At 41.2% G+C, this 23232-nt stretch overlaps 1 protein-coding gene across 1 annotated transcript; it reads right to left on the bottom strand.

Moving 5' to 3' along the window:
* Nucleotides 1-1504: 1504 nt before the first annotated feature.
* CENPI (centromere protein I) lies at nt 1505-21283 on the bottom strand. The gene is made up of 21 exons (XM_081336362.1): nt 21201-21283; nt 17882-18188; nt 16943-17077; nt 16739-16857; nt 16464-16571; nt 15723-15771; nt 15299-15345; nt 14237-14326; nt 13478-13594; nt 12830-12994; nt 12283-12403; nt 11464-11555; nt 10602-10719; nt 10451-10515; nt 9803-9900; nt 9543-9678; nt 8338-8462; nt 5163-5211; nt 4685-4918; nt 2682-2723; nt 1505-2175 (listed from the first exon to the last, which is right to left on the bottom strand). Exons 2-21 carry the CDS (start codon nt 18075-18077, stop codon nt 2056-2058), a joined length of 2226 nt encoding a protein of 741 aa, XP_081192488.1. The 5' UTR covers nt 18078-18188; nt 21201-21283; the 3' UTR covers nt 1505-2055.
* Between the last annotated feature and the right edge of the window lie 1949 nt (nt 21284-23232).

The raw sequence follows: 23232 nt of genomic DNA, 5'->3' as shown, positions 1-23232 counted from the left end.
TGAGGAGGCCCTCTCAGCATCTTGAATCTCACCCAGAGGGCAACCGGCAGCCAATGCAGCTCGCGGAGCAAAGGTGTAACATGGGAGTATCGGGAGACTCCCAACACAACTCGCGCGGCTGCATTCCGCACCAGTTGGAGCCTCCGAGTGGTCTTCAAGGGCAGCCCCATGTAGAGAGCATTACAGTAGTCCAAACGAGGTCACGAGCGCATGAGTGACTGTATGCAAGGCATCCCGGTTCAGATAGGGCCGCAACTGGTGCACCAGGCAAACCTGGGCAAAGGCCCCCCTAGTCACAGCTGCTATATGATCTTCTAAAGAGAGCTGTAGGAGGACCCCCAAGTTGCGCGCCCTATCTACGGGGGGCAATAGCTCACCCCCCATAGCAAGAGATGGAATAATCTGAATAATAATCTGAATTTCCCGGGATGCCGGCACGAACAGCCACTCAGTCTTGTCAGCCGAAGCCTGTTCCTCCCCATCCAGACCCGGACCGCCTCCAGGCAACGGGACATCATGTCAAGGTCATCACTGGGGTGGTTTGGGGTTGAAATGAAAATCTGGGTATCATCAGCATACTGATGATACCCAACTCCAAAACCACGAATGATCTCACCCAGAGGCTTCATATAGATGTTGAACAAGAGAGGCGAGAGGACCGATCCCTGGGGAACTCCACAAATGAGGCCTCAAGGTCGACCTCTGCCCCCCTGCCAACACCGACTGTGTGTTATGTGATCACTATCAAGTTAGTTGAGGGTTTTTTTGTGTTCTTTCATTTAGTGAGCTTGTAAAATGTAATAAAATTAAAGTAATGGTGCAAAGAGTTGACTGGTTGCCCAGAAAGCGATGTAAATTAGTATTATTAAGGCTAGAGTTATAAAGAAATTAGAAGAAAAAATTGGTGGAAACTTAACCAAAGATGGCATTTCTACTGTACACTTTTCCCAAAAGGTTTCCACAATTTTGCCCACTACTGTAATAGAGTATCTACAACAACATAATGAGAAGCAAGTGGCATTGATTTTTTCTGAATGCAGAGAAAGCTTTTGAGAATTTGGTCTTTTATGTTTACAGTTTTGGAAGACATGGATTTTGGGGAGAATTTTATTCAAAGGATTACCGGTAAATCAATACCGTAGAACAGTTTTCCAACCTTTCTGGCTTTGTGGATCGGGGGGGGGGGGGGAGAACAGAAAGGAATGGATGGGTCAATGTGAGTAACAGGCACGCATATGCGCTACTCCATTTGCATAAGCATCAGGCACACACACACACTTCTCGCGCAACTGGAGTGTGCTGGCCTGCTGCTTGCACAAATGGGGATGCGTGCACACATCCTTGCCCACCACTTCTGCGGCCCAGTTCTGTATTTTTTTTCCAGAATGTCTTCATACAAATGATGTTGTTCCACAAATTACAACAGAATTTCATCCACCATGGGCAACATTCAGAAAACCAAAATTCATAAAATTGAGGTTTCACTGTACAAACCAAGGCCAAACAATGTTTAATTTACACGACAGAGCATTTTATGCATAAATAAGTGCTATACAATTATTTACAGTTATCTACAAGTCTAAGGCTGTTGGTTCAATCCATTGTGGGGGCTTTGGGATTATCAAGGAAAGCTGATAATTTAGCTGTCCAAAGAATGGTCACAATTACTGTCCCAAAATGATCAAACGCTGGAAAATCCTGCTATAATTCGCCTGAATGTTTGCAATAATAATTGGGCTGCTTAATTCCAAAACGAAGCAAAAAGTTAGCAACAGGAATTAGGCACGCTGTATTTCTTTCATGAGAGTAAGTTTGTAGTCTCCAGGCCGAAGAGCCCTTTACCCAAAGATGAAAGATTTCATGTCACAAAGACCAGCTGGGCAAATAGCTTTATGGGTGCTACTATTGTTACCAAGAGCTACCTGTACGGCCATCAGTACTGAGGCACTGAAAGGATCCTTCTCTTCAGAAATAGGAGCCCATTAGAATCCAAGTTTAGCTTTGACAGAAGGTGAGAAGAAATCCATTCACAAGAGTCAATGTTTCAATACCCAGTTAGTTGTCTGGTTTTGTTTGAGGTCGAGCCACACGCTTGATGCTGCTTTCAATGAAGACTTTCAAGCCTTGTAACTCTTGGGTGTATAGATATTCCAAGTACCAGTCCCATCTCCTCCCCTGCAGAGAAAGCATACATCTCCAGGTAAAGAAATTCTCCTTTGCCATACTTTTTTTTTAAAATGACCCTGTAATTCCTTGCATCCAGGTGGAGTTGGGACAACTGAATGGAGCTCAAGCATTTACTGGGCTGGATGCCCTTCCTGACACCTACATGGAGGTAGCAGCAGACAATAACTCATTGCACCCAGAAAGAGAAACATCTGCCGCTACCTAGGATCAAATTCACAGCTTCCTGATTGTGAGGCGAGAGTACCACCTCTAGCCCCCCCCCCGCCACTCTTCTTTGCCATTCAATATTCACTCATTTTCTGTGCAGCCTCTTAATTCACAGATCAGTTTACTAAAGCAAGAGTCTAGAAGCACTAATATTTTGTAACTGAAAATATTAGCAGTGTGGAATCGTTTCACTGTACAGTCTTGCTCTCAGAAACACTGCCAAATTGGTTATACTATAGCAAACTTCCCAAGAAATTTAGTCCTTTCCAAAATGTATGACTTTTTACCTGAATTAGCCTGATATCTGGGATTTTGTGTTCTGATTGTGCCTGAAAAAAAAGGACAATTAAAAAAAATTGTTTCGTGAGCCTTGAGAAGATATTTAAGAAAGTTATTGGTTAACACGGCCTAGAAACTACATCAAAAACTTGCCCTTTTGGAGAACAACATGATACTGCTGAAGGACAAAAGGTATCATAATGATGCTTTCTGGGTTCTAAAAAAAATAAAATCAGGTATACCGATATCTCTAAGCCATGCCATGAAATTAGGATATGTGAATGCAAACCTGGCATTTTAGAATGGCCCTATCCAAGTTGGTTTGTATGAGGCTGATTTTAGAAAAACACCTGAGTCTCCTTGAGTTCAACATGAGGAAGGTTCAATGAATCAAAATAAAATAAAATAAAACAAATCTAGGCCACTTACAGAACAGACAACTCTTACTGCCGCTAAGCAATGGCTATTCCACTATAAACTGAATCGCAATTGACTTAATTGCTGGGGAGATTTAATTCTCTGCAATGAGCTTCTCACTATTTCTGTTTTCAATAGTGTTCCTCAGCTTATTCTTCCATCTCCTTTCAAGGATCTCTCTTTCATATTATAGTGATTTATTAAATAACCAATCCTATTGGTCATTTTCAGCTCAAGGCAATTTCTGTCTCTGTCAGAAAACTGAACGTGCCTACCAGGCACCGTAGCTAGCATTTTGCCAAATCCCCAAAAGGCTGCTTTGTCTTTAGCAATTGAAGAGGAACGCTCATTCATGACAAATCTGCTTTCACCAAAGCATTGAGAAAGAAGGATCAAAATGTTAGTTCTCTATAGTGCTCCTAAGAGATGGGATCTCACTGCATAGCTCTGGTGTATTATAGATACTATAGGGAGCTGGAAACACATCCTTTCACAGACATCTCATCAGGAATAAAAATAATGTTCTTCAGCAAAACAAAAAAAGTTATGCTGAGGTCTGTTCTTCCTCAAGTATGTCGAACTCTTTGAAGGGAGTTGCTGTAGTTGGTTTTCTGGGGATGAGAGACTCCCTCAGTGGAATTTGTGAAATTTTTCCTACCCTCGTTTCTCCTTAAATAAAGGCTGGCCCTACATATTAAGAGCAGCTAGACCAGGGGTAGGCAACCTCGGCTCTTTTATGACTCGTGGACTTCAACTTCCAGAATTCCTGAGCCAGCTGATGAGAGATCACAATTCATGTCAGCCTGTACAAATTAGCATAATTAATCTGTCTACATGTCTACGTAAGAAATCAAGATGGCGATGTTGCTGCCTTGCCTAAAAATAATGCATGTTTCTAGAAATATTAACCCTTGATTCTGTTTCTTATTAGTTAGGAAAAAAGAAATACGGATCTCGGAGGGAACCAGGGGACTTCCACGGGGAAATCTTCACAGCTTTTAAATTTCTTTAAGCATTGCCATAAAAGTTAAGCTTAAGAACTAGAAGTCTTTTTTTTAATGAATAAAGTTAGATTATTCAGAGTATGTATCATATTGGGTTTAGTCCCTCGCTGTAAACAGAATATTTGACTGCGATAAAACCAGCAAGAAAACCCCCTTTTAAGTCTTAAGTCCCAAAGAAAGAAAGAAAGTAAAATTAATAGGGTACTGGACAAAAGGAATCATGAAAGCTATTGTGTCTTAACTGGCCAATGTCTGCCAGCGAGCTTCTACAGCTGAGAGTTGAATCTAACTCTTTGTAGGAGATGGGTAGTTTAGAAATGTGATAGAAATATATAGATATACAGCTGTAGGGATGGATAGATAGATAAGATATAGATAAATAGATTAGATAGATAGATAAGAGTCTCAAACTCATTCTTGAGAAGCAAATGCAAGCTTGAAGTTTTAAAGCATAGTTGCAGCTTGACCACACTATGCCAATGAATAAAATATGACACAATGAAGAACCCAGCAAAGGTTTGGGTGTAATTCAGTAAACAAAACCTGACAGAATAGGGAAGATGGTACTGAAAGATAAAACCTCCATTTACCTGCTGCACAAAGAGCATCGCATAACCTGTCAAGGCAGGATGGTACACGATGTTCAAGGCCTTCCTGTATTCCTGCACCAAGGTCTTCTCCAGCACTTCGGGCTCCATATGAATCCCCTGAGGGTGGTAGTCTTTCTGGAAGACATTTGAGGTCCACAGGCATCCGACCATGCTGGTTATATATTGGTTGTATTCTTGGCAAATCTGGTTGCTAAACTTGATTCCCAGTGATGGCTGAGAGGATCAAGGAAGACAAGGTTTGCGATAGCTCTGGCTAAAAGCAACAGTTTGCGTTACTTACAGAATACCAGACTCAGATCGTATGAAAAGGCAAAAGGGGAAAAGCCAGAAAAAGAATGGCATCTTTGAACAAGTACAGTAACTTTGGGAAAACAAATTTGAAAGGCAAGGCAAGACAAAAGTTAATTACTATATTGTGGCAATGACACAGCAGGCATTGTGCCTTATTTTATTGTACCTGTTTAGCTTGTAGATATTGTTTAGCAGCTACCAAATTGGTTCGATACCTGAAATAGAAACAAAGAAGAGGATTTGAGTATTTTTTTAAACTCCAAACAGATGGCTGATTTCTTGACTACTTGCATTGCTAGTCCCATTCCCAACATGTCAGGCATCAAGAAACCTTTCCTGACCCGTTTTATGGAAATCACTTGTGTTTTCCCATTATTTCAGAACAGAAACCAGAAGATAAAAATATAGGAGCCACTCAAGATAGTTCTTCTTTCCAACCAGCTGGATTTGGTACAGAATGCAAAATGGAATTTGAGAGCCCTTTTTAAAGTTCTGAAGCCATTCCGACTCTGATAAGACAAACGCCAGAAGGCACACACCTATCGTTTTTCAACGCAGGATCTATGTAAAGGAAGTCCTCAACTTACAACCCTAACTGAGCCCAAATTTTTTGTTGCCAAGTGAGAGCGCGTTAACCGAGTTTTATCCCGTTTTAGACCTTGCTTACCACACTTGTTAAGTGAATCACTGCAGTTGTTAAGAGAATCTGGCTTCCCTAGTGACTGCTTTTCAGAAAGTCACAAAAAGTGATCAGCTAAGCCCGGGACATCGCAGCCAGTCATAAATATGAACCAGTTGCCAAGCATCTGAATCTTGATCATGTGACCCCGGGAGGTGGTGCTGCAATGGCCGTTAAGTGTGAAAAATGGTCGTAAGTCACTTTTTTTCAATGCTGCTGTAACTTTGAACGGTCACTACCTATGTTGTATAAGAAGACCATGAAACCCAACAGGCTATGCATCTAATGCGGAAGGCAGGACACAACTTCATCTGGAGGAACAACAGTACGTCGTTCAGTCACTATAGAAACTGGAAATCCCTCAGTAATAAGCCCCAAATACTCCTCCATATAATGAATGTAATTTTCAGTATAACTCCCAGAATGCTTCTTTCCAGGTAGACCATTTGCAGCTTTTGAGAAGAGGAAACTAACCTAAAGAATCCTAACATGGTATTCAGCAGCTGGCGAGTTCTCAGATGCAAGTACTAGAAGCAAAACTGCTGAAAAACAACATTGTTAAGCCACGAGCCTTGTATAAAAACAAATCCAGATTCACAGTTGACCTCAATAACTCAGTTCCTGGCTGTCCACTAGCAAGCAGGCTTCGTGTCCCCAATTAACATCACTATATTCGACACAATTACAAGCTTCACCGAAACTGTTCTTGGAATTTTGAGACTTATCTGTCCATAAAATCATGTCAGATTTGATGGATACGATGTTTGTGGAGCACTATTTAAAATGGAAAAAAATACTCTAATTTCACAGAGATCACTTACAAGCCCATATGAAACCACTGTCTGAGACTATTCTGTCCCTTTCAGTCATTCTTCGTGGGGAAAAAACATGAAAGCGAGTAACCAAGGCAACAGTAGGTTTAAGAGAAATAAGTCATCAACTGGGAATTCATTTCTATAACTATCTTGTTTGTCAAATTTAAGCCCTGGCTTCTTGACCAAAGAAAGCTGATCTTGGCACAATCCTAGCATTTTAGGGAAGGAAACGATGAGGCGATTAAAAGACATCTCTTTGTAATTTGACATAAAATAACAAGTGTATGGGTCTCAGAGAACAATTCTCAAGCTAAGTCAACAGATTCTTTAAAAATCCAATATTTAACATGCAAGCCGTGCACATTGGCATTTGACCTCTGGCTCTGAAATGCTTTTTCATAGAAGGCCGAATTCTTACTTGCAGGTAGCTCTCAACTTAAGGTCACAAACGGGACTGAAGTCTCTGCTGTTAAGTGAAGTGATCATTTAGTGAGATGCCCACATTACCACTTTATTCATCAACTATAATCCCTGCTCTTCCAGTTGCGGTTCTTAAGCAATGTGGGGATTGTTACATTATTGTGCAGAAATCCCTCAGGAATGGGGGAACCATGTGGAAATCTGCCAGGGGCCGGGAGGCATCAGTGGCTACAGGGCCCACCATTGCGTGGAAAATTGTCACAGGCCAGGAGGCCCAGACCAACTCCCTGCCCCACCACGCCTGGGAAACCTAGTCTCTCTCAATGTCCCACCTTACCTGGACCTCTTGGCCTGTGGGATTGTAATGGACACCGAACAGTTGTAAGTCGAGGACTACTTGTACACCAAGGCCAGGTGTCTTGAATAGTCTCACAAACCAACCATAAATATCACACATATCCTTCCTTTGCTGAAGAAAATCCGCAATTCATAGCACACGTGTTCATGCATTTTGTTAAAATTAGGATAAACGATACGTATTAATGTACGGCATCCTCTTTGCACAACTAAGTGGACTTTTATCAGAACAGAACTCACTCAACCTCAGCCCAACCTCAGGTTTGTCCTCAACTTAAAAAGTTTGCTTAGTGACAATTCGAAGTTACAACGGCGCTGAAAAAAGTGACATGACCGTTTTTTTTACATTGATGGCTGCAGCAGCATCCCTAAGGTCATGTGATCAAAATTCGAACGCTTGGCAACTGGCTTGTATTTATGACGGTTGCAGTGTCCCAGGGTCACGTGATCCCCTTTTGCAGCCTTCTGACAAGCAAAGTCAGCGTGGAATCAGATTCACTTAACAAGTGGGTTACTCACTTAACAACTGCCGTGATTCACTTAACAAATGTGGCAAGTCATAAAACGGGACTAAAATCACTTAACAAATTTTCTCGCTTAGCAACCTAAATTTTGGGCTCAATTGTGGTCGTAAGTTGAGGACTACCCTGTACTGGCTTATCCAGAACCAAAGAGATCATGGTCTCCCAAATGGTTTGAAAGATAATAGTATGGGAATTATTCCTAGCATAGGGAAGAAAAACAAAGGCCTCGTCAATAGAGCCTTGGTGGAGCAGTGGGCTAATGCCTCCTTAAGTAACACCAGCTGCCTGCAATTAGTGCAGGTTCGAGTCCCACCAGGCTCAAGGTTGACTCAGCCTTCCATCCTTCCGAGGTCGGTAAAATGAGGACCCAGATTGTTGGGGGCAATTAAGCTGACTTTGTAATAATGCTGCTTGGGGTGTGTGTGAAAGCCCTAATAAGCAGGCATATACATAGAATGAAGGCTACTGCTAAGCTTGTAAGCCGCCCTGAGTCTTCGGAGAAGGGCGGGATATAAATGGAATAAAAATAAAAATAAAATAAAATACCTGAACATGATGTGGCACAGCTGATCCACTGTGACAGAATCCAAGCTAAGCAGTGCTGGATAGAAAACTCCTGCGGGAGGGATTATAAGCAAAGGGACCTTGTACTTCTGAAACATATCACATACCTAGAATAGGGAAGGGATTTCGGCGTTCAGTGTTCTGCTTTCAGTACAGTATCGACATATAAAAACTGAGAGAATATCATATCCTTGTCATCCACAGATTCACACTGGGCTCTGATCAATATGCAAAACGTAATACAGATTTAGTATAGATAAAAAAAACATAGGGTAATGAGATTGGCTGCTACTATTGTACCTTCTCCTGTACAGAAACTTTTGGAATTTTTTTTTATTGGAGACGACCGTTCCAATTGGTGTTACTCAATAGTGCAAATCTTTTAAAAGACTAGATACCAAATGTGTTAGGTTTGAGATACTTTATTTGCTTGGAATTTAGTAAAGTCTTCAAATCATTATTGTTTGTAATAGTTTGAGTGTTATGTCTTGATGTTGTTTAGTTGCATTTACTGCGATCCTAAGCAGATTCATTTTTTCGTTTGGGCTGCCTTGGCTGCAATCTTTCTGAACCTGGAGAAACATTGTTCTAAGAAAAAAATAATGGGTTCTGTATGAACAAAAGGGTTTGAATCCTTTAAATTCCTTCCTTCCTTCTCTATCTATAAATCTATAAAAGGTAAAGGAAAAGGTTCCCCCGCACGTGCGTGCTAGTCGTTTCCAACTCTAGGGGCCGGTGCTCATCTCCGTTTCAAAGCCGAAGAGCCAGCGCTTGTCCGAGGACGTCTCCGTGGTCATGTGGCCGGCATGACTAGACGCCAAAGGCGCACGGAACACTGTTGCCTTCCTACCGTAGTGGTCCCTATTTTTCTACTTGCATTTTTACGTGCTTTCGAACTGTTAGGTTGGCAGAAGCTGGGATGAGGAACAGTCGCTCACTTTGCTACGCGGCACTCAGCATTCGAACCGCCAAACTGCCGACCTTCTCATCGACAAGCTCAGCGTCCTAACCCACTGAGCCACCGCATCCCTACTATCTATCTATCTATCTCCTGCCTTTATTATTTCTACAAATAACTCAAGGCGGTGAACATATCCAACACATCTATTGGAATCTCTTCACCAATACTGTCAAAGTGCATTATCTATATGCTTGGAACAAAGTTATAGTGAGACTAGCTTACATACTATTTCATAGAAATCCAGAATGAAGTGCATTAAAAAAGCAGAGTTGTTCTCCAAGTGCAGGGCAATGGTTGAAAGCCGGCCAACAAAGTGGATGAATTCTGCTATTGAATTCACCAGGCTTGAAACAGAAGTATTCCTGCAGCAGAACGAGACACAAGCGTGAACATTCACAGTGGAAATAACTTCTACATATAAGTACTTCCAGATGTAAATCACAGTGCAAAACAGATGGGGCCACTTTTTAAAAAGATGATACTTACAGGGCATCTACATTTAACTCGGATGACGTGTCTGATTGCAAGAAATGCCAATTCAGCCAGTTTAGTAGCAGTTCCCTCAGGCTTTCAAGAACAGTACACTATGGAGGAACAAGGACACAAAAAACACATACTGAATAGCCGCGATTCAGTCTTAAGGAACGATGCTGTGCTATGCTAATTTTATAGATAGATGATAGGTAGACAGACAGACTGCAGCAAAAAAAAAAAGAAAAAGAAAAAAAGACAGCAATCAGAAGACAGTAGTGGAGCAAGAAATTTTTGCAAAGACAGTAAAATGATAAAAAGCATGACTACAGATAGATTTTTTTAAAGGAATTTTTCAGTTAAATGATATTGGATTTGTATTTTTGCTGTTTTTATGGGCAATGTGTTCCCATTTCTCTTCCCCCCCCCCTAAACCTTGATTCTACCTCATTGCACAAACGTATGCAAGAGAAAAACTGCATGCTTCTTTTGGCATAAGTAGCCCTAAGTTATTCAGTGAACCCAAATGTTGCTTTCTGCAGGCTTGGATAAAAATTGTTAACATTTTGGAAAAATGATAAGTCAGCAGACGGCACATTCCTTAGTACAGCATAAATGAAGTTTGTGGTGTCAAATCATCTATTCAGAGGCCCCTTCGTTTACCTTAAAATAAAGAGACGAGGTGAAAAACAGCTGCATCAACGGCTTGCAGAGATAAGCTTTCATTTCTGAAAGTGAAAAAACAAAGTGGTTTTGAAGCCAGCCACTCTCGACTGAGGAACAGGGAAAGATTGGGTGGGTTTGCATCACATACCTGAGAAGGTGCTGAGGGGGATCCAACTGATCATCTGCAGGACTTGTGACCTACAGAAGCGACCATCCCAGAAGGGCAGGCTTCGGTACAAAAATTCTTCACAAGATGAGAAGCCCTCCTGAAAAGAACAAACCCGATCAGGGAAAACCTAGATTTTCTTCCAAATAAGTTCTCCTATTCTAACCTGGGCAGCAGATTCTCAATTGTCCGTACTGGGACAAGGCATCAACGACATGCAAGGAAGGAGATACCCAACATGGGGATTATTCATCTCTGGTATCCCTGATGATACCTCAACCTTATGGTGATGAATAATCTCACCCAGAGGCTTCCTGTGGATTTTAAATAGGAGTGGAGAGAGTACCAATCCTGCAGAACCCCGCATAATAGGGATAGAGGGTGGGACCTCTCATGCCCAACTAACACTGTCTGGTACTGTGGAGTCTCAGCTGATGCCACACCCAAAACCTAGCTGGGCATATTTCCAATAGAAGAACCCTCCCTTTGAACCCAGCCAGGTCAGCCCTTTCATCTGTGATTAGATCACAGATAAAGGAGCCTTTATTAAGGACATAAGGACTGCCGGATCAGGGAAAAGGGCTGAGACTTGGGGGCTGGAATGCAGAACTAGTATGAGACACCTGGTCCGCCTTCACTACAAGTGGCTTGCCCCCATACGTTCCCACATCTATCATAATCTTCCCCAATGCCCCCAACTGTGCTGAAATCTCTGCATGCCCCATTCTATGCCCTCTGGTTCCGTGAACAGGGAATCCTGACATTCCAATAAAACACCCTGGTGACTCAAGGAAAAAAATATTCTTTTGGGAAAGATAAATAGGCATAAAGGTATAAAACTAACCTGCAAGAAGCGTTCCGCTTCCAAAACTGTGCCCAAGAATTCTTTGAATTCCAGTTCACATTCCTGGTTTTCAATCTTAATCCAAGGGCATTCTGCATTATAAATAAGAAACAGGAAAAAAATGTCTGAATAGAATCCTTTCTTCTTCCTTGCCTCTCCAAGAAATAATAAGCCCTTATGTGTGCAAGCAACAGTATGTGTTTTAGCATACGGGTAGTCCTTGACTTACAACCACAATCAAACCCAACCTTTCCATTGCTCAGCGAAACACTTGTTAAGTGAGTTTTGCCCGTTACGACCTTTCTTGCCACAGTTAAGTGAATCGCTACAATTTTTAAGTTAGTAACTTGGTTAATTGAATCTGCTTTCCCCCTTGACTTTGCTTGTCCGAAGGTTGCCCAAGATAATCACGTGACCCAGGGACACTGCAAAGGTCATAAATATGAGTCAGTTGCCAAGCGTCTGAATTTTGATCACGTGTATGCTGCAATGGTCATAAGCGTGAAAAAAATTCACACATCACTTTTCTCATTGCTGTTGTAACTTCAGTCACTACATGAATGGCTGTATGTCAGGTTTAATAATTTAATAGCTAAACAGCTTGTGTAATGATGTAATGCAATGTAAGGTGGATGATGCAATAATAGGAATGACTCAGCAGGTGTGTGTATCCTTTTAAAAGCCTGAGTATAAAAGGGAAGGCTTTTGCTGCTGTGTTCTCTCCCGTCCGTTTGACTGCTGTCACTGCTGTGTATTGGATGACTATTTGTAATTGATCTTCACTTAGATGGCACAAATCACAAGGATTAGTCCCCCTACCTTCTCTGAATATTTGGCCCAGCCAATAGTACATCCTCTGGTAAACGACATCATCCGTGACACAGTTAATGTAGTGGAGTAACAGCCGATTTCCTAACACCGAGCCTACTTGGGAAGGAAGCTATGAAAGCAATCAGAAGACATTGTCAACTAACATGTACCGTAGACAGTGTTGAGCTAATGCTACTTTGTTTCTTAATCAATTTTTAAACAAACTCAGAAGCTGCTTCAATTGTTACACTAACTTAATGGTATTGACTTCTTCAGTTTTGTTTAGAAAACATTTTCCCCTCTGGCTTCAGTTAAAAAAGAAAACTGCCCAGAATACACATCAAAATGATCAGGAATGTACCATAACCCTTAATACAAGTTCATGTTTTTACAATACATTGTAACTATTGTGTACTTTTATGTCTTTCAAAAACTGTGACCCATTTGAGACTTATTTGATTGGCATTAGATTAGCCAGGCATTGATTATTGCAGCCTATTAACAAGCTCCCTCCCGTCCCTTGTAGTTCTTGCTCACTTTGATATCAGCCACTTACTTCTAAACAATGGATGTTCTCCAAAAGCTGGGAGAAGCTCTGCAGATGCTGCACTGGGAAGGATTTAGGATGACTATTGAAATCGATATGTTTGGCTTTTGAACTCTGAGCCGAGGAAGTAGAGTTTTGGTTACACGCAGGTATCATCAATTTTGAATTCCATTTCTACAAAAAGCAAAAATCCAACCCTAGCAATTCATAGATATAATTCTATTGTGATGTTATAGAATTACTCTTTCCTAAATATGATTTCTTTAATGGATCGGCTCCATCCTTATACACACACACACAGGTATATTCAACATGGAAATTCAAGGTAGAACCAAATCAAAGGAGAGAAACGTTCAGACCCTTTGCATACTCAATTGAATTAGTCAAATTAGAAGAAATCAGGACAATTAAACAATATGAACACACACACACCCTCCCATATCTATGTAGAGGTTAAAAGGAGAATGAGAAAAAAAGATTAAGAAATCAGTTACTATTGTAATGGAACGTTGTTGGCAAACAATAAATTGATCGTGAATTATAAACAATCTAAGGAATAGCCTAGATGACATTGTCAATACAACCAAAAACGTCAATGAAAAATGGACATGCAATCACAAACTAGGAACTGCATTTAAACAATCTAAAGGAACTTACTTTCTTTGGGGGCTGAAATGTTAAAACTGGCTGAGATGTTGGCGAAAGCCCACAGATCCGTTGCTTTATGTTACTAATTGCATTTTTCCACAGGTTTTCTGTATTCTTAAATCGCACCTGGGAAGAGGTGAAAAGTGAAAGTCACCTTTATCCAATATTAAAGAGCATGTTAAACAGCATGTATCTATGTATATGTCTATGCGTGTGTATTCACACATGGAATTAAAAACACACACAAGCTTTCCTTTTCAAAATGTTTAGATTGGTAAAACAAAGAGTTTGCTCGGCAAAAGACCATTCAACACCATTCAATGATTACTATTTTCATTGAAGTCATTTACACACACACACACACACACACAATTTTAATGGTACTCAATTTACCGACACTTTGGTATAAAGCAGGGCTCTTCAAACTTGGCCCTTTTATGTCTTGTGGACTTCAACTCCCAGAATTCCTCAGCCAGCGTGCTTGGCTGAAGAATTCTGGAAGTTGAAGTTCACAAGACATAAAAGGGCCAAGTTTGAAGACCCCTTGTATAAAGACATGAGATTATTTCAGAAAGGATCGTACAGGAATAATCTTCATCTTCTCTTTCAAAGTTTGCTCACTCCTGTTCTCTGGCCTACAGGTTACAACTACACACACACATGCACCAAATGTTCCTTCTTGCAATTATAAAGAACTTAGGAACACGGGGTGGTCCTCTCACAGAGAAAGCAAAGAATAGCCTCCAATTCAGTCATCATTTTCCTCACCTTTTTGCTTTGGAGCAAATCTGAAGACACCATGCTTGGAGCAAAGCTTTTATACGTTACGAGAAGAGCCTGCAATGGAGCTTCTGATCCCTGAGTAAAAACAGGAACAAAAACAAAGTCCAAAGTTAAGTGCTGGGAAAGAATGAAACTAAAGCCCTCTTATTATAACCTACAAATGTAGGAAGCTGAGGATTATTCTAAAACCTGATCTGTAAGAGTAGTGGTGAAGAGAAGTAGAATCTAATAAAGTAGTCTTTACTGATATAAACCCTGGTGTGCACCCTCTCCTTTATGGATTAAACATACAGGACATTGTTGCTTGCAGAACAAAGATCGCATTACTTCTCAAGCAAGCTCTTAATCAGCAATTAGAACATTAGATCCGTTTATATTGTTATATTAGTAAAGCTAAAGGTTCGCCCGCACATGCGTGCTAGTCATTTCCAACTCTAGGGGCCGGTGCTCATCTCCGTTTCAAAGCCGAAGAGCCAGCACTTGTCCGAGGACGTCTCCGTGGTCATGTGGCTGGCATGACTAGACGCCAAAGGCGCACGGAGCGCTGTTACCTTCCCACCGTAGTGGTCCCTATTTTTCTACTTGCATTTTTTACGTGCTTTTGAACTGCTAGGTTGGCAGAAGCTGGGACGAGTAACAGGCGCTCACTCTGCTACGCGGCACTTGGGATTCGACCCGCCAAACTGTCGATCTTCTGATCGACAAGCTCAGCGTCCTAACCCACTGAGCCACCGCGTCCCTCTATTGTTATATTACATTTCTTAAAATGTAACTTGCTAGTCATGTAATGATAGACAATGGATGTCAGTGACTTTAACATATCAATAGTTTGAAATAGATTTTTAAATATATATGTGTATGTTTGGTATTGGTATATATATTTGAAAATCAACTTTAAAAATGAGAACTGGGATAAAAAGTGGAAATAAATAAATAAATACTGGATATTGATTAGCTTTTACAATGTACAAAAGCTATCTTGTCACAAATGTGAGATTTAAATTTTAGAAATTGTACTTCACATGACATTAACTTCAAATAACTCACCATCTTGGTTCTTAGATCCAAGAGTCGTCGGACGCGGAAAGGTTTTACTAGAAAGATAAACATTGTCTAATTATTTGATGTTTTAAGAATTTATAATCTTGCCTTCATGAAGCTAGATGTAAAAAGGAAAAGGAACTTTTATTCTAAGAGATGAACATACTACACTTGGGCTAGAATAGCATATACAAGCAAAATTTACTACCTTCTTTATTCTCTGTGCAATTTAGAGCACAAAAGATTTGAACACCGTTTCTTCTAAAAACAACGAAAAACCCTTCTGCAGGTAATTCAAGTCAACAGAATAGACTAGCAATGAAAAATAAAAAAATATCTATATTATCTGAAAGCCTTTAAAGAAGAAAATAAGAAAAAATACTTTCTTTTGAAAGCACATTACATATTCTGATTCCAATGATCATCTCACCATTTTCTCTTCTGGTCAGCAAATACAGCACATGGCAGACGAAGGGGCACTACAGAAACAAAATATCAAAGAAATGCATAATTGGGCACAATCTATGCTTTACACTTCTCCAAAACAACATAAGGCTAGTTAGCATTTCTTTCAAAACTTAGGGTACATTAGTGGCATTATATTGGACAATTTGACTTTCGGTACCTTAAAAACATCAGCTTCAGCATTGCAGCAAGCGCTAAACCCTATGACTGGGCTACTAGCACTGTACAGTATATATAGCTGTGCAGTGGTACTTAAGAAAAACAACTGCTCTAGGAAAAGAAATGGTCCTTTTTCCTTGAAATTCAGATCATCCCCTACTTTGTGCCATATTTCTGTGGTATTTGGTAGCAACCTGACTCTGTAAGTGAGAAATATACAGTTCTTTTTTGTTTAAAGTCCACTTCATGTAAGACCGATGAACGGAAACAGGATTTTTCCTATGTAAATTCCTATGCATGAAAAAAAAATGCCTGCAAGACTTCTGCAATGTATGAATGCATATTTAAAAGAGGCACAACAACAATCTAAAACTCCTTAAAGCTACAGTATCTTTTAAAGAGCTGCAGATTGTGTGGCATTCTTCCTTTGAAGCATTTTTGAATCTGAAACGCTGCTCATCCCTATTACACAATATCCAGGAAATCTTTTTTTTTTTTTGAAAAAAAATAAATAAAACCATCCCACACATATTAATTTCTGTCTTACCATTTTTTCATCCTGTAAGAAGTTGAAGAAGAACCCATAGAGGGCATTAACCTTTTCTTTATGATCAATGAAATCATACATTGCAATTAACCATTTTAAGAAAAGAACCTAATGGGAAGAAAACAGGAATTGGTCAGTTTATACAAATATGGTTCATAGTATAAGTAATTAAGAGTTCAAAGCAGAAAGATAGAAAAGAACTGTAGACGTCAACAGAATACACTAATCAAAATATTATTAAGATCCAAGATATCAGTACATGCTTCCCAAGTTACCTGAGTATTGCGAGAACATTTGCCAACACAAAGTAATGAAACAGCTGAAACAATTGAATCTTCTGTTATTACTGAAATGGGAATCAGGCTCTTCAACAGTCGAATGTTTATCACTTCAGCTGGAAGAGATTAATTTTTTTATAAGGGTTAAGTACTGAAACGCCCAAGAAACACAAGGAGAAAGATGTGTGTGCGTGTATTTACCAAACTTGCCACTGAGTGCTATATTCAGCAAGGCATCAATTTCTTCTGGAGTCAAGCCTCTTTCTTGGGCAATCTTTTCCACTCTTAATAAGTGTTTCTGCAAAGCTTCATTCTTCAGGGTAGTACGATCTTTAACTAGGAAAAAAATATATCAAAACATGAAAGTAAGTGTAATTCTCATGAGTAGCAAGCATCTCACAGGAGAATCTGGCCACTTGCTTATTTCACCATCAAGTTTCACCCTCCAAAAATATTTATTCATTTAAGCCCACCCAAGTCTTTACTGACTCTGGGCAATTTAGAAGAGAAAAATAACACATATAGAAAAGGTCACAATTGACTGGAAGTTTAACTCAATACCAATTAAAAAAACACCTAAATATTTCCTACAAAATGAACCTTCATTAGAAAATTTATCACTTGTGAAAAGATATTTGTTGTTTACCTGGAAAAGTGTTAATATATATACTATGACCAATATGATAAATAAAGAACATCTCACAGTGATTTCAACTATTGAAGGAGGCCTTTATTGAATGAACATTAAAACTTACGCTACCCATCTATTCTAATAGAGTATAAATACGTATATTATAAAGTAAGGTGTATTTACATTCTTATGTGCTGCCAAACCAAGTATTTGAAAACAGCCACAATCTAGACACAAACATCATAGTGCTAATCCAAGATAGATATATCATTTTACAGTATTTGAATAAAGCATCCAATTTAAAATTAATTAAAATTGATCAACTGTTAAGATGTACAGTAGAATTGTGTTCTGATGAAAATAATGCACTGCCGAAAAGCAGAAATGAAACTCAGGTACACTATCAAATTAATAGTAGCCTTGTTTGATCCAGAGACACCTGGCAGATCTGGTTTAGACGTTTTCTTTGTTTTAGGGCATTAAACACCAAGCCCTGCTTTTATTCTTACTTTTTCTCAAGAAGATCAGTGCTTCTTCAAGAGGATCGTGGGTGGGGTCTGTCTCTTCATTAGAAGATATTTTATGGTCTTTATGTTTCTGGGTACTTTGGTTGGCATTTGCTATCCATGTGGATATATCAGTTTGTTTACTAGAAGTAACTGGTAAATTCTCCTTTTGCTTTTTAGCAACTACTCCTCTCTTCATCCTTTTCAATTCCAAACATAGAAATGCACATAGGAACGATTATTTTCATTTGCCAGAAATAACGCTGTGTCCAACCATGTTAAACTGGGGCATCCACACTGAAAGAACTACCTGGAAAAGACAGAAAGCCATCTTAAGTAGACTATAAACTCACAAAAATGGTATGATAAAACTAAACTATGGGAATGCATTCCTAAGCAAACTAAAAACAAACAAAACTGGAGATAAATGTTTTTTTCTTTGTAGAGAGTCTGAAGCTATGTTTATATATTAATACTGGTACTACTGTTATAAAATAAACGGTCCATATTTATAAACAATTCTATTTTAATATCAGTCTTAGTAGTGCAGCTTCCTACAATTACCCTTATTCCCAGGAGGGGTATTATGGTAACTCTAGTTACAATATATCTTCTATTCATACAATTTATATACAACTCCATTTTTCAGAGGCTCTGAGCAGTTTAGAGTATTATAAAAAAGATTAAAACCAATGATCACTTAATACAAATGCAACTAAACCACCAAACTGGAGAAGATTGCTGTAATGAGAACATACTATATACATAAAATTCCCCTAGTCCAGTCTCTTCTGTGTGTTGGGATACAAAATTCTTTCCCTTCCTCCTGGTTAGCACTGCAGATTGCCTAGAAACTAGGGTGCCTGAGTTTGTGTAGAGCTCAAAAACTATTCCCTAATTTTGGAAGAGAAAAAACTTTGTTCTGGAAAAGTGGCTTTTTTGCCTATCTGCAATTACAAATTACCAAAGTCGTACAGGCAGAGCAAGAAGCACTTATTAAAGAGGATCAATTATTTTTATAGGTACAGACACAAATGATCTATATATTAAATATATGACAGCATTAACAACTACAAGTGCATTGCCAAACACAGCTGAATATACCCAAAGGCAGATTTTATTAGCTAGAAGATGGGCACTATTACTGGTAGGGAAATATAATATAAATATAAATAAATAAATAAAAATGATCCCACCAGGGACTTTTTAATTTCCTCCTGCTAATGCTGAGTCCCAGCTCCTTTCATCTTTACAGGAAGGTTACTGCTTTTCCCTGCTTGCCTCTGACTGATCTTCAAAGGGAAAGGAATTTAAACAAAATCTGCAATGTATCTACTTTTCTACCCAGCAACTAATGAAGGTCAATTCTGGGCCCACACATTTTTTTGTTTTATTTTAATTCAATACTCTCCACCACATCAGCGGCAATACATCTCTCCCTTTCCCAGACAGGTTTGCATTTTTAAGAACAACAGGACAGAGTTGGAAGAGACCTTGGAGGTCATCTAGTCCAGGGCTTTTCAACCAGTGGCACGGGTACCACCTGTGGTACATTGGCACCTGGCAGGTGGTACGCGACCATCCCAGAAAAGTGGTAGTGGGGGAGGGGAATGAGCTGAACTGGTGGCAGCACCACACAAGCCTAAGCGAGAGATGGCTGGAGCTAGGTGACTGGTGGTACTCAGATGTTGCCATATCCTAAAAGTGGTACAATGGGTGAAAAGGTTGAAAAGCCCTGATCTAGTCCAACCCCCTGCTCAGGCAGAAAACCCTATACCACGTTAGACAAACGGTTGTCCGACCTCTTCTTAAAAAACTTCCAGTGTTGGGAGCATTCACAGCTTCTGGAGGCAGGTTGTTCGACATCCTTGCACAGGCATTCAAGGATTTCCAGAACAGAGGCAGCTCATTGTTTAAGCGGCTGAAAAGGCAATCCAAAGAAGAAACCGGGAAGGGGGGGGGCGGGCTTTGATGAATGGCAAAAACAAGCCTTTCTGAACCTCATGGGACAAGACCTGGATGCCAGGCTATTGATCGCCTCGTTTAAAATGCTAATCGGGGAGCTTAACATGCCAGGCGGGGATTGGATGATGGGAGTTGTCGTACACACACTGCCTAGAGCAGGGGTAGGCAACCTGGGCTCTTTGATGACTCGTGGACTTCAACTCCCAGAATTCCTTGAGCCAGCCTGGCTCAGCTGGGAAACCTCTCCCTTTCCCCTCAGCATGGCTGGCTCAGGAATTCTGGGAGTTGAAGTCCACGAGTTATAAAGTGGCCTAGGCCAGGGGTAGGCAACCTTGGCTCTTTTATAACTCATGGACTTCAACTCCCAGAATTCCTGAGCCAGCCTGGTTCAGCTTGGAAACCTCTCCCTTTCCCCTCAGCACGGCTGGCTCAGGAATTCTGGGAGTTGAAGTCCACGAGTTATAAAGCGGCCTAGGCCTAGGCCAGAGGTAGGCAACCTTGGCTCTTTTATGACTCGTGGACTTCAACTCCCAGAATTCCTGAGCCAGCCTGGCTCAGCTTGGAAACCTCTCCCTTTCCCCTCAGGATGGCTGGCTCAGGAATTCTGGGAGTTGAAGTCCACGAGTCATAAAAGAGCCAAGGTTGCCTAGCCCTGGCCTAAAGAAGGCACCGGGTTGGGAGAGGCCCTTTCACCTTGGCAAAGGTGAGGCAGGGGAGAAGGGGGCGGGGAGAGAGAAAGGGCGGCTGGGCTGCCGTCCAGGCACCTTCCTCATATTAGTTTTCATTTAAGACGCCGGGGTGGCCGAGTTTAAAGGACAACCCCCCCCCCCCCGCCGCAACCAGTCGAGCCCATTGTCGACTCTGGTGTCCGGCCCAGCCCCAAAGGCCTTGTAGCTGCCCCAGAGCAGGGTGTCGGGCTAGCGCAGGGGTCTTCAAACTTGGCCCTTTTATGACTTGTGGACTTCAACTCCCAGAATTCCTCAGCCAGCGTGCCTGGCTGAGGAATTCTGGGAGTTGAAGTCCACAAGTCATAAAAGGGCCACGTTTGAAGACCCCTGGGCTAGCGTTACCCGGGCGCAGGAGGGTACGTGAGGCCCCGGGTGTCGTCGGAAGGCAGGGAACCCACCTGGCAGATGACACGTCGCTTCAGCCAAGCCCGGGCGGAGCGTGTGGCGGGGTGCCGGGTGCAGAAGCAGCCCTCAGGGCGCCTTCCAGCCAGTCGTCCCGCCGTTTGAAGATCGCCTTTTCCCACCCACCCCCGCTTCCTCCTTCTGCCCACCGGGCCTCGGGCCCTCCCTCGACCAGCTCCGACCGCCCTCCGACATCCGCCCCCGGCGCGAGCCGCCTCAGGGCCTACCTGGGCCGCTCCGCTGTCAAAACAAACCGCCGCGACCAATTTTCTCTCTTTAACCGCCGCCCGTTCAAATTTTCTTTTTTCCCCGCCCCACGCGCAGGCGCACCTCGTCCTCCGGGCGCCAGAAAGGGCGGGGCCGCCTGCCAAAGGCCGTTTCCCATTGGTTAGAGACGGCTCCCACAGTCGCCCCGAGCGTCGCCGATTGGCCGTGAGCAGGCGCAGGCGCGCTTTCGCTCGCCTTGACTAAATTCCAGACGCTGGCTTAGGAGGATGACGTCATCCGAGTCTTCGGAGCGCAAAGCCGGGCGGAACCTGAGAGGAAAGTGCGCACGCGCGCCATTGGAGTATTTGCTAAGCCGGATAATAATTGCAAATTGGTTTTTGTTGTCGCTTTTGGCTCTCAATGACCTGATGGGCGTCCTTTTGCTACGGTTATGGGTCAGCAGTAACTGCTGCTTTGCATTCTTCTGCGAGTTTCGGCAGTGGTGGCTTCTAAGTAACCTTATTTTTGATTTTTCTCAAGAATAGGTACATCTCGACTTGAAATCATTTCTTTAATGACCGTTCGAGGTTACCAATTCACTGAAAAAAGAGATTTTTGTTAGTTTTTCATACTTACAACCACTGCAGCATCCCCAGGGTCACATGATCAAAATTCAGCCGCTTGGCAACTGACTCATATTTATGACGGTTGCATTGTCCTGGGTTCATGTGGTCCCCTTTTGCGACCTTTTGACAAGCAAAGTCAATGGGGAAGCCAGATTCACTTAACTCTGCGGTGATTCACTTAAGAGCCGTGGCAAGGAAGGTTGTAAAATGGGGCAAAACTCACTTAACAACTATCTTGCTTAGCAATGGAAATTTGGGGCTCAGTTGTTGTAAATTGAGGACTACCTGTTTCAAGGTCTTATTAGAATAGAATAGAATATCTTTATTGTGATTATGTAACTCAATGAAATTAAGTATTATTAGTGCTTCAGTGAGCAGCCTGGTGTTAGTCATCTGTTCTAAAAAAAAATTTAAAATAGCATTTGGTACTGTTAAGTTATTCTCACCAATTTTCTGCAGAATCACCTTTCAAAAAGCATAGTTTTCCCTTTGTTTAGCCTCTCGGACAATCTGCAGATTTCCCAGCCACGTTACAAGTTGGAAAATCACGATACGCCAATATTCACCTTTATTGTCAGTGTGATGCCTTGTTCTTATTTCGTCTAGACCTGTCATTCCCCCCCCAATAGATATATTTTTATTTCATGACTAAGAGTCACCATTATGTTTGTTACAGTAAGAGAGAAAGTTTGAAACCTTTTCAACTTTTCCGACTGTTTGTACTGGACTGGCATTATCTGTGGACGTATTGTGATGGCAATGCAGAACACCTGCTTTTTCATTCTTTCTTTTCTCCTTCAAAAAAAGCTAGATTTTAGAAGCTCTGGGGCAAAAGGGGAATAAAAGGTGAAAAATCAGGTTGGAAGGAACACTTTTTATAAGCAGCTTTTCCCAAACAGATGCTCCACAGATATGTATTAATATCTGGCATACAGATTGAGATTAGGGGCATTGCAATCAACAGATCTTCATCACCAACAAACACTTGATACTCTCCAATATGATGGAGCTCCTCCTACTGTTCAGCCAACACAACCAGGTTATTGGGGGAGTAAGAGACTTTTGGTTCAAAATAGCTGGACAGCCTGAGGCCAAATAAAACTGTTTTCTAAGCAGTCTTATCTCTCCGATCAGAGACAGAAAACCTGTCTATAGATCTGCTAGAGAGCAATTCCCTGAAGATGGGCTCCAGTACGAGTCCAAAAAATTGGAAGAGAAAACATCTGGTTCCAGTGACTGAACCAGATTGAATCCTGCAACATTATCCTAGGTCTAGGACACGTATATTTTCCTTCATTAGTAACAGAAAACCTACCTATATTCAGATTTCATAATATATAAGCATGATTACCAAGCTTTCTTACAAAAATCCACAGAGAATTTCCTAAAGACCAATTTGATTTAATTTAATTTTCTAATCCCAAGT

This window comes from Vipera berus (genome assembly GCF_964194415.1).
Source record: "Vipera berus genome assembly, chromosome: 11".
Lineage (NCBI taxonomy): Eukaryota > Metazoa > Chordata > Lepidosauria > Squamata > Viperidae > Vipera > Vipera berus.
The sequence above is the reverse complement of the archived record's forward strand: the minus strand, read 5'-3'. Positions and strand labels throughout refer to the sequence as shown.

Coding starts and splice junctions, on each gene's coding strand:
- CENPI (XM_081336362.1), bottom strand. CDS start 18,077: ATGAAGAGAGGAGTAGTTGCTAAAAAGCAAAAGGAGAATTTACCAGTT. Junction 16,858..16,942: donor AGCACTCAGTGGCAAGTTTG/GTAAATACACGC, acceptor AATCTCTTCCAG/CTGAAGTGATAAACATTCGA. Junction 9,679..9,802: donor GAGTTAAATGTAGATGCCCT/GTAAGTATCATC, acceptor GTTCTGCTGCAG/GAATACTTCTGTTTCAAGCC.